Source organism: Candoia aspera, chromosome 5 (genome assembly GCF_035149785.1).
Source record: "Candoia aspera isolate rCanAsp1 chromosome 5, rCanAsp1.hap2, whole genome shotgun sequence".
Taxonomy (NCBI): Eukaryota; Metazoa; Chordata; class Lepidosauria; order Squamata; family Boidae; genus Candoia; species Candoia aspera.
The window spans coordinates 32,879,779-32,891,157 of record NC_086157.1 but is presented as its reverse complement, the minus strand read 5'-3'; the positions used below and the strand labels follow the sequence as shown (position 1 = coordinate 32,891,157).

At 39.5% G+C, this 11,379-nt stretch overlaps 1 protein-coding gene across 2 annotated transcripts in view; it reads left to right on the top strand.

The window, feature by feature from the left end:
• Positions 1–254: 254 nt before the first annotated feature.
• RGPD4 (RANBP2 like and GRIP domain containing 4) overlaps positions 255–11,379 on the top strand; it is a 41,787-nt gene continuing 30,662 nt past the window's right edge. Inside the window, exons 1-7 of one of the 2 annotated variants that reach the window (XM_063304910.1) lie at positions 255–470; positions 6,416–6,483; positions 7,302–7,413; positions 8,768–8,920; positions 9,585–9,815; positions 10,729–10,874; positions 11,131–11,323. In XM_063304910.1, the coding sequence (XP_063160980.1) occupies positions 396–470; positions 6,416–6,483; positions 7,302–7,413; positions 8,768–8,920; positions 9,585–9,815; positions 10,729–10,874; positions 11,131–11,323 (978 nt within the window). In that variant the 5' untranslated portion in view covers positions 255–395. The remainder of the gene's footprint in view (positions 471–6,415; positions 6,484–7,301; positions 7,414–8,767; positions 8,921–9,584; positions 9,816–10,728; positions 10,875–11,130; positions 11,324–11,379) is intronic. The other variant, XM_063304909.1, reaches the window with a different exon arrangement.

The window sequence follows — 11,379 nt, the reverse complement described above, 5'->3', positions numbered from 1 at the left end:
GCTTTCTTCAAATTCCTGGATTTCGCTATCGTTTCCAAACGTTAATTCTCATTTCTCTCCCCAAACACGGAAGTTTCGCTCCCATCATGCCTCTGCCTGTGGTAGATGTATGAGGCAAACTGAGTGTCTTTAATTTTTTTTATCTCTATGAAGCTAAATCCGGATCCTGTTATTAAGTCACTTCCGCTCTTTCCCGTCTCCTTTCCGTCGCGGCCCCACTGACGCAACAGCGGTATTTAGTTCTGCGCGAGCTAGCGCGCCTGGTGGCGTCACCATTCTGGGAGAGGTGATTGCTTTCAGTCTAGTTCCGGCTCAGTTGGGATCCCCCGCTCGGCGTCGTCTGCCGAGAAGGACACGGGGGCCTGGCCGCTGCCGGGCTGCTTTCGGTCGCCACCATGATGAGGCGCAACAGGGCGGAAGTCGACCGCTATGTTTCCTCCTTACAGGCCTCGACCCCTTCGCCGAAGGAGGTGAGTGAGGGGAGACATGTGGAGGCGGGTGCTCTCCTTACCTTGTCCCCCCCCCCAACGTTCTTAAGTCGTTCAAAGGCGGCCGGTGATTGGGTTTCCCGGCGGCCTGTTTCGCAGCTGTCCAATTAACGGACGAGCTCCGGCATGTGCGCCGGAGACCTGGCGCTGCGGCTCATGTGAGATGGAAGGCGGTTGGGGGCGGAAGCGACCCTCGTGCCGCTTCTTTCAGGGATTAAACCGGGGTAGTCGTCTGTGACTAATGAAAGTTTCTAATACTGGGCTTTGAACTCAGTGGGGCTCTTACTGATCTAATGATATAGAAATCTCTCTTCATTAGTTTAGAAAGCAAAAGCGCAGGTGATGCAGCAATCCAGAAACAGCAAAGCAAAAGTTTCACTCATTAATTGAGTTTCTAATATGACCCTAGTGGGCGATTTTCCTAGTAGCGAAGGGACGAGTGACATTCTGTTGATTTGTCTGAACTTTTAATGATAACAGATATGGTACCCATCCATTCAGGGTGGCTTTGGGGATGTAGGGTTGCAGTAGTTTCAGTCCTGAGAAGGTCAGTCCTACAAGATGATTGTTTGTTTTTTCTGTGGACACTGGGGTATGGCTGTCTCATCCTCTGTGCATCTTGCAACGTGAAACTGCTGTAAAATGTCATCTTCATGCTATGACATTCTTGATTTGTAGATAAACTGTTCCTAGACAAATAACAGTAAATAACTGAGACAAGGTAGAAACACTGGAGGTATTGTTTTGCAACCAATCTTCAGTAAAGTGACCCAACCTCTGGGGGACTGTCTTGGAGTTGGCATTGGCCAGGCCAGGTGATAATGGCCAGAGAACTAGATTGGTGCATCACCTTTAGCCATAACCAAGTGTTGATCTACTTCTCTCCCTTTTAGACTTGTATTACGCAGTGGAACTATTTTCCCCCAACTAGTTATCACTTTAAAAATGTTTGCAAGTAGATTCTGGGTAGATAATACGGCATTCATCTGTAAGTTCGGTGACCCTTGGCATCACCCAGATTGCCTATTCCATCTATTTCTTATTGTTTCTTTAACTTTTTTTTTAAAAAATGGAGTGTTGTTATGCTTCAAAGCATAATTTCATATTTAAGCATAAAAAGATGCTATAGAATTATTAGACAATAACGTGGTAGGTGGTTACAACCTAATGCTTTCCTTGAAAGTGCATCCATCTGGAAATGAGATGGCCTTGAAGAAGATATGTGGCAGTCATTAGGAAAACATGAACTTGCCTGGGAAAACAGGAAGGTGTGAGGAGGAAACTCAAGATTGCCTTGCCTTGACTTTCTGGTATAAGAGGGAGGGAAGGAGAAAGTGACAGGCTTTCAAGATTCTGTTATAGCTTATATCAATAAAATAGAATTCTAATATTGCTTGTGGTGTCTGTTTCCTGACCCGGTCTACCCTGAAGGGCTGATATGACTTCTCAAGAAAGAAGACAAAAGTAACCAGGGTTTGTAGAGAGAATATTGAGAGGATGGGTAGCAGTTGGAAACACCCTCATCAGTTTGCCTTTGGATAATGGGTGTTTGGCTACAGCAGCCATGACAGCCATTTTGTGAGGTTGCCCATAACAGTATCTGATAATTCTAAATCTATCTGGCATCCCAAAATGGTTGGAGAACCGCTAAACTAGATTTTAAAAATTAACAGAAAATAAGATGACATAAAATAAGAATATGAGTCTTTGATCTAAAATCAGAATATATCTTGCATATGATGGTGTAAAAAAGATACTTGTAACTAACACATTCAAAATGACCCAGTAGGGCTACCAAATCTGCACTGTAAAATCCAGACAACAATTTTATGTCAGCAAAAGGTACAGAATATTGTAACTCTTTGCTAGTGGCTATCTAGATGTTTGTAACATCAATTTGCTAGCCCTAACTTATAATAAATCACATCACATGGAATATTTCTTTAGGTTGTTTAGTGCTTAAATGATGTGTATCTTATGCTTTGTTTTGAGAGCCAGTTTGGTGTAGTGGTTAAGGCATCAGGCTAGAAACCGGGAGGCTGTGAGTTCTAGTCCCACCTTAGGCACAAAGCCAGGTCGGTGACCTTGGGCCAGTTACTTTCTCTCAGCCCTAGGAAGGAGGCAATGGCAAACCACTTCCGAAAAACCTTGCCAAGAAAACTGCAGGGACTTTTCCAGGCAGTCTCTGAGAATCGGACATGATTGAACGGGTTAAAAAAAAATCTTATGCTTTAAGTAAGTGTTCTCTTGAGTGAGGTGAATAGGGGAATTTAAAAATTGAGTTTTTGTTATCTGTGCTTGTGGGGTACCCCCAGATAACTTTTCATCTGACTTTTTAAATTGGTTAAGATTTAAAAAGCAGAAAGCTGGAATGATCACATTTTCAGATGGTGGGTACCTGCTGCTTTTTGTTGTTTATTCATTCAGTCGCTTCTGACTCTTCGTTACTTCATGGACCAGCCCACGCCAGAGCTTCCTGTCGGTCATCAACACCCCCAGCTCCCCCAGGGACGAGTCCGTCACCTCTAGAATATCATCCATCCATCTTGCCCTTGGTCGGCCCCTCTTCCTTTTGCCCTCCACTCTCCCTAGCATCAGCATCTTCTCCAGGGTGTCCTGTCTTCTCATTATGTGGCCAAAGTATTTCAGTTTTGCCTTTAATATCATTCCCTCAAGTGAGCAGTCTGGCTTTATTTCCTGGAGGATGGATTGGTTTGACCTTCTTGCAGTCCAAGGCACTCTCAGAATTTTCCTCCAACACCACAGTTCCAAAGCATCGATCTTCCTTCTTTCTCTCAGCCTTCCTTATGGTCCAGCTCTCGCAGCCATATGTTACTACGGGGAACACCATTGCTTTAACTATGGGGACCTTTGTTGTCAGCGTGATGTCTCTGCTCTTAACTATTTTATCGAGATTTGTCATTGCTCTTCTCCCAAGGATTAAACGTCTTCTGATATCCTGACTGCAGTCAGCATCCGCAGTAATCTTTGCACCTAGAAATACAGAGTCTTTCACTGCCTCTACGTTTTCTCCCTCTATTTGCCAGTTATCAATCAACCTGGTTCCATAATCTTGGTTTTTTTGAGGTTTAGCTGCAAGCCAGCTTTTGCACTTAATTCTTTCACCTTCATCATAAGGCTCCTCAGTTCCTCTTCGCTTTCAGCCATCAAAGTGGTATCACCTGCATATCTGAGATTGTTAATGTTTCTTCCAGCGATTTTAACTCCAGCCTTGGATTCCTCAAGCCCAGCATGTTGCATGATGTGTTCTGCGTACAAGTTGAATAGGTAGCGTGAGAGTATACAGCCCTGCCGTACTCCTTTCCCAATCTTAAACCAGTCCGTTGTTCCATGGTCTGTTCTTACTGTTGCTACTTGGTTGTTATACAGATTCCTCAGGAGGCATACAAGATGACTTGGTATCCCCATACCGCTAAGAACTTGTTCTGGTCCACACAGTCAAAGGCTTTAGAATAGTCAATAAAACAGAAATAGATGTTTTTCTGAAACTCCCTGGCTTTTTCCATTATGCAGCGGATATTGGCAATTTGGTCCCTAGTTCCTCTGCCTTTTCTAAACCCAGCTTGTACATCGGGCAATTCTCGCTCCATGAATTGCTGAAGTCTACCTTGCAGAATCTTGAGCATTACCTTACTGGCATGTAAGATCAGTGCCACTGTTCGATAGTTTGAACATTCTTTAGTGTTTCCCTTTTTTGGTATGGGGATGTAAGTTGATTTTTTCGAGTCTGATGGCCATTCTTGTGTTTTCCAAATTTGCTGGCATATAGCATGCATTACCTTGACCGCATCATCTCGCAAGATTTTGAACAGTTCAGCTGGGATGCCATCGTCTCCTGCTGCCTTGTTATTAGCAATGCTTCTTAAGGCCTGTTCAACCTCACTCTTCAGGATGTCTGGCTCTAGCTCACTGACCACACTGTCAAAGCTATCCCCGATATTGTTATCCTTCCTATACAGGTCTTCCGTATATTCTTGCCACCTTTTCTTGATCTCTTCTTCTTCTGTTAGGTCCTTGCCATCTTTGCTTTTGATCATACCCATTTTGGCCTGGAATTTACCTCCGATGTTTCTGATTTTCTGGAAGAGGTCTCTTGTCCTTCCTATTCTATTGTCTTCTTCCACTTCCACGCATTGCTTGTTTAAAAATAATTCCTTATCTCCTCTGGCTAACCTCTGGAATTTTGCACTTAATTGGGCGTATCTCCCCCTATCACTGTTGCCTTTTGCTTTCCTTCTTTCTTGGGCTACTTCTAGTGTCTCAGCAGAGAGCCATTTTGCCTTCTTGGTTTTCTCTTTTCTTTGGGATGTATTTTGTTGCCGCCTCCTGAACAATGTTGCGAACTTCTGTCCATAGTTCTTCCGGGACCCTATCTACTAAGTCCAGTCCCTTAAATCTATTCACCTCCACTGCATATTCCTTAGGAATATTAGTGAGCTCATATCTAGCTGCTCTGTGGGTCTTCCCTAATCTCTTTAGTCTGATCCTAAATTGTGCAAGAAGAAGTTCGTGATCGGAACTACAGTCAGCTCCAGGTCTTGTTTTTACCAACTATATAGATGTCTGCCTCCTTTGGCTGCAAAGGATGTAGTCAATCTGATTTCGGTGTTGTCCATCCGGTGAAGTCCACGTATAAAGCCGTCTCTTAGGTTGTTGGAAGAGAGTGTTTGTTATGCAGAGTGAGTTGTCTTGGCAAAATTCTATCACCCTATGTCCTACTTCATTTTGTTCTCCCAGGCCATGCTTACCTGTAATTCCAGGTGTCATCTGACTGCCCACCTTAGCATTCCAGTCTCCCGTGATGAAAATAACATCTCTTTTAGGCGTGTTGTCCAGTAGGTCCTGCAGATCCTCATAGAACTGCTCTACTTCAGCTTCTTCAGCATCTGTGGTTGGGGCATATATTTGGATCACTGTGGTGTTAGATGGCTTGCCCTGAACTCGAATTGAGGTCATTCTATTGTTTTTTGGATTGTATCCAAGCACTGCTTTAGCCACTTTACTATTAATTATGAAGGCTACTCCATTTCTTCTGTGGTCCTCTTGTCCACAGTAGTAGATCTGGTGGTCATTTGATGCAAAGTGGCCCATTCCAGTCCATTTCAGTTCACTGACGCCCAAAATGTCCATCTTTAACCTTGACATCTCACCAATAACCACATCCCATTTGCCCTGGCTCATAGATCTTACATTCCAGGTTCCAATGGTGTGTTGATCCTTAGAACATCGGATTCGCCGTTCACCACCAGCACCGTCGGCCGCTAGCCGTCCTTTCGGCTTTGAGCTAGCTGTGTCATCACGTCTGGGGCTAGTTGAACTCATCCTCTGTTCCTCCCCAGTAGCATTTTGACCATCTTCCGACCTGGGGGTCTCATCTTCCGATGGTATACCGACATATCTGTGGTTGTACTGATCCATTGAGTTTTCATGGCAAGAATACTGGGGTGGGTTGCCATTACCTTCCCCAGGGATCGCATTTAGTCTGACCTCTCTGTCATGACCTTCCCGTCTTGGGTGGCCCTTCACGGTTTAGCTCATGGCATCATTGAGGTGCTCAAGCTCCAGCACCACGACAAGGTAACAATCCTTTGTTGAAGTACCTGCTGCTAAATCAGATTAATAAAGAATAAACTTTAGAGGAAGAAAATCTGATCTATATAAACACTTTAAAAAGGCATAGCAATGAACAGAAATTAAAATTTTATCCAAATCTAATTGCTTGTAATTTCTTTCAAATATCTGAATGCAGCTCTTAAAAGATTTAGGGTTGAACTCAAGCTACTTTCTTATTGTAGAATGTGTATGTCTTACAATACTTAAAATAGGAATATGTGCATAGAATTCTGAATTTTCCATTTTTTGAACCAAAAGCAATATTTTAATAGAAATTACTTGTTTCTTTTTAGAAATCCATGAAAGGATTCTTTTTTGCTAAGTTGTATTATGAAGCAAAGGAATATGAACTTGCTAAAAGGTAATAAATCTCTTTAAAGATTCATTCTTCAAAATAGTTGATTTAACACATGATTATATAGTAAACCTTTGATTTAACAGACTTCATATTTAACACACAAAATCTGCTGGGTCTGGATGGTGTTGCATTTGAAACTGCCTAATGCTTAGTGTGCTGTATGCCACTGATTTCTTCACTGCTTCTGGAAGAATCTCTGGTTTCTGGGTCATCCTGGTCTATAAGACCAGGGATCATTCTGGCTTCGGAGTTTCTTAGATTTGATCCTCATCCTTCACACGGTCTCATGGCTGCAACATATCATTGGCATGCCAGTGTATTTTACCTGTGATTGCTGAAGCACTTGAATGCTTATGTATCATGGTGATTCTTTGGCTGTGGCTTGAATTCCTTTTCTTTTTTTATCTATGGGTGTGTTTTCAGGCATGAAAAATCCCATTTGCTATTTAATGAACCTTCATCTTTAATGGGCAACTCTTGCTCCCATTAGTCTGTTAAATTGAGGCTTTGCCTGTATTTTGAAGATTTTATTGAAGATTGACTAATTGAGAGGGTTCCCAAGTTTTCAATTAGGTTTTTTTATAGTGAGTGATATGCTGCAATAGCCATATCAATATGCTATCATTTTACTATATGTAAGATTAATGGTAGACATTGCTTCATGTCAAGTCCTATGATTTTGGATCACTGGACTTACAGTACATAAAAGGGCTCCTAATTCTAATTTAAAGAGGAATTACGAAACATTGGTATGGCTTGTCCTGACTGAACTGATTTAGTCATTAACTGTCACAATGTTAACATGCTGTGTTTTTCTGAAGGTATATATCTATATATCTCAGTGTCCAAGAAAGAGATCCCAAAGCACACAAATTCTTGGGACAACTGTATGAAGCTGAAGATAATATTGAAAAAGCAGTAGGCTGTTATAAAGTAAGAAATTATGACTCGGTGCTTTTCCTACATTGCTGTTAGTGGTTATTATATGTTTAAATAATAAAATATATTTTGAATATTTCATTTAATGATAACATAGAATTGTTAAGCATGTCTTTTTTATTCCTAATGCCCAATAAAATGTTGTGCTCCTTCCAGAAATGGCAGTGCCTAAACATAGATAAAGCTTTAAAGAGTTTAGTATTATTTTATTTGCTTTTATCAGGAATGGTACAATTTGGAATAGCATAGTAATTGCAAAGTTCCATCCAATGAAGTCAGTTTACAATTTAATATTGATCTATCTATCTATCATATTTATATAGCCACCCATCTCGCATAAAAGTGACTCTTGGTGGCGTACAACACTTAATTAGAAATAAATGCATAAAAACAATCAAAACTAAACCAGTAAACAGATATTAACAGCTAAGACTAACCGAACATAAGAACCATACATATTTAACAGTACACCATGCCATACAGCTGAGGGTCTGTACAAGAAGTAGCGCTTTTAACATACACACTACAGTCAGCAATCCGTCAGCAGCGCAGTCTCTCCTCCTCCCTGGATCTTCCCTTTCTCCAGTTGAACTCCCCTGCCGAACTCCTGTTAGCTTAGCTAGAATGCTGTTAGTCCTCTCGGGCAAGGAATATAATTGAAACACTTGCCTGTTACAGTCTCTGGAGACTGCCCCCTGCCCTGCACAAATCAGCAAAGTCATTTGATCCATTCAGGAGTTCTTGACAGGTTGCTTACACCAGTATCTTATGGTCAGTTGAATCAGAGGCTAAATAATGTAACTGAGTTTGTAAGAGCTAATAACTGCAAGCATGGAAGATTTATTAAGCATATTTCTCAAGCCTAGAAAATTTGTATCTTGTGGATCCTCAGTTCTTGTTTACCCTTGGTGGTATATAGCTTGCCAAAGCTTTTAGTGCAGGTCTCAGAGTCTCTCTAAATCTTACAAGTGCAACAGAAAAAAATGTGAAACACATGGGGTACAATAAACTAAACTGTAAGTAAATTAAGTCTAATTTAGAATTTTTTTTTCCTGGTCAGTCTACTCTTTCACACATGGCTCCTGATATTTCATTTGTAGCTACACATGACTCTTGGCCTGGAAAAGAATGTGCTCCTGTTTTGAATTATTTTGTAAAACTATATTTATTATGATGTAAAACTGTACAAGAAAAATGATTGCCTAATATTAATTCCTATTTTCTACCTTTATGTTTCAGTCTAACATAATTACACATATTCAAATACTTTTAAAGTCTCTTAAATACCTTGGTGTATATTTCAAAACATAACTGAACATGCATTTCATCATTTTAATTGGGGCTTTAGCGTTCAGTGGAATTGAATCCAACACAGAAAGACCTTGTATTGAAGATTGCGGAACTGTTATGTAATAATGACATTACAGATGGAAGAGCAAAATATTGGGTTGAGAGAGCAGCTAAACTTTTTCCTGGAAGTCCTTCAATTTTCCGGTTGAAGGTAATCTTTTTGTGTATATATGTGTGTAACATGACATAGATATGTAATCCACAAGTGTTTAGTGTCATGTCACCTGTACATATTGTTCGTAATATTTTTTATGATTGGATTGTATGTTGCTCTAATCCAGTTCCTGTTTGATTGTAACTTTGTATTCGTTGATAGCTGCAAGATTGCAGCAGGCAATGAATGAATGAATGAATGAATGAATGAATGAATGAATGAATGAATTAATGAATTAATGACTGACTGACTGACTGACTGACTGACTGACTGACTGACTGACTGACTGACTGTGTGCAGCTTGAATCTTGATAGACACAAGTTTTGGTCAGAAGTTCTAGATGGTGTTGATTATATGCAAAATTAAGTGTGGCAATAACCTAATAGTTTATCAAAAGTACAGTCTGGGGATTCTTTATTCTTTACTAATTTTAAAAAAGCAAATCTAATGCTACGTAGCAGTTGTTATATTAAAATCTTTAAACAAACAGCAGTGGATTCCTTAATTGTTTTTATGTTGTAATCAGCATTAGAATCTACATATCTAAATGAGTATACTTATCCCTGCAATTTTTTGGAAAAATGAAACAAAAATTATATTTATTTTTCAAATGTTCTTTTACAATGTTAAAGCTCTTTACCTTTTTTATCTTTGATTCAGGAAAGCCTTTTGGATCGCAAAAGTGAAAATGGGTGGAACCAGCTTTTTGACTTGATTCAAACAGAATTGTATACTAGACCAGATGATGTATATGTTAATATCAGATTAGTAAAATTATACTTGTCCAATAAAAGACTTGGAGATGCTGTGGCACATTGCCAGGAAGCGGAGAAGAAAATATCCCTACGGTCAAATTTGGAATGGTGTTCCTGTGTTGTTCAAACATTTAAGGTTTGTTCACTTGTGTTCTTATAGATATTGAAAAACCTTTGTGCTAGGAAATATTATAGCATACATTATTGCTTTTGTTTGTGCAAGTAATGAAGCAATAAAGATAGACTTAGGTTTACACAGCTACAGTTTTTATTGTGGTGATGATTCCTCATGTTTCCTCCCAGATGCTGAAGGTGTTTCAGTTCATGGATGGTCTGATATTCTATAGATGTTTTGAACTTAAAACTGCCAATTATTCTAACTAATATGGCCAAATGACAAGAGATTTATGGAGGTGAAATATAAAATATCTGGAAAACACCATTGCCTGCCTGTCTTAGAGCATTATGCAAGAAAGGTTAAATTTATAGCCAGAGATACTGTATTTTTGCAGCCTCAAGCAAAAGCATAAAAACAACTCTAGAACTTGCATATCAATGAATTTATGAAGATCTGTGGAATGGGTCTAGTGGCTTTTTTTTTTCCTGTTTGCAGTGCTTGGGATCCAGTATATTTTACTTTATCCCAAGGTGAAATTTTGTTGCAGCGATGTATGGTGTGGTTGACATTAAGGTATTACGGTAGATATTAAGGATCTCCTGGAGTGCACAAAGTATATTAGCATTCCTTATTGTTTCAGATGAATCTGTTGGGAATAACACTCTTCCCAAACCTTAGTTTTGTTTCTTTCCTGGGCATTTAATGAAGTAGTGAACCACAGTTTTGTTCCAAAAGTCAGCTTTAAGTTCCTTAAAAAAAAACTATTTCTGTAACCTGCATATCTAATTGCTTTATTTAAAGATTACTGTATTTATTCAGAGTGAATTAATTAGATAAGGTCTGTCCTTGCATAATGAAATATAATGTAATGAAGATCTGATGTTTAAATAGTATTACGGTGTTGTTTATTACTTTGAATTATTTCTTGTAGGAATATCTGGAATCTGTAGAGGACTCTGAACCAGATAAAATTAGTTGGAGAAAGATTCAAAGGGATCTTTTACTGGCATACTCTAATCTGGTAGTAATGACACTTTCTGCTAGAGATGTAGAAGAAAGTAGAGAATCCCTTGAAAGGTACTTCACTTTGCATAATCAGTACAGAACTCTTCAAATTCTGTCCCTTTTCATTCAGAAGCATTTATGTTTCAATGCTGTCTCTTCAGTAAAGACCCTTTGTGTTTTATTGATGGCTTTGTCATGTTTTTTTTCAAGGGGGGGAGAAGTACTGTATGCTTTTCTCTGCATATTTGCAATGTTGAACCAATTTATTTGTTGTAATGTGACCAAATGCTATTTTCACTTGTTACTGTCTGTTTTTTTTTTTTTGTAGCTTTGATCATGCACTTCATTTAGTAAAACCACATGCAGATGGAAGTGATGAACTTTCTGTCACTTTTCTGGAGATGAGAGGACATTTCTATATGCATGCTGGAACTCTGCTGTTGAAAATGGCCCAGCAAAGTGAGATGCAGTGGAGAGCTGTTTCTGAACTTGCAGCTTTGTGTTATCTTCATGCTTTTCAGGTAAACTGTTTTTAAGCAAATCTCTGTTCTGATCATTTACATGATTTGTGTTGTGT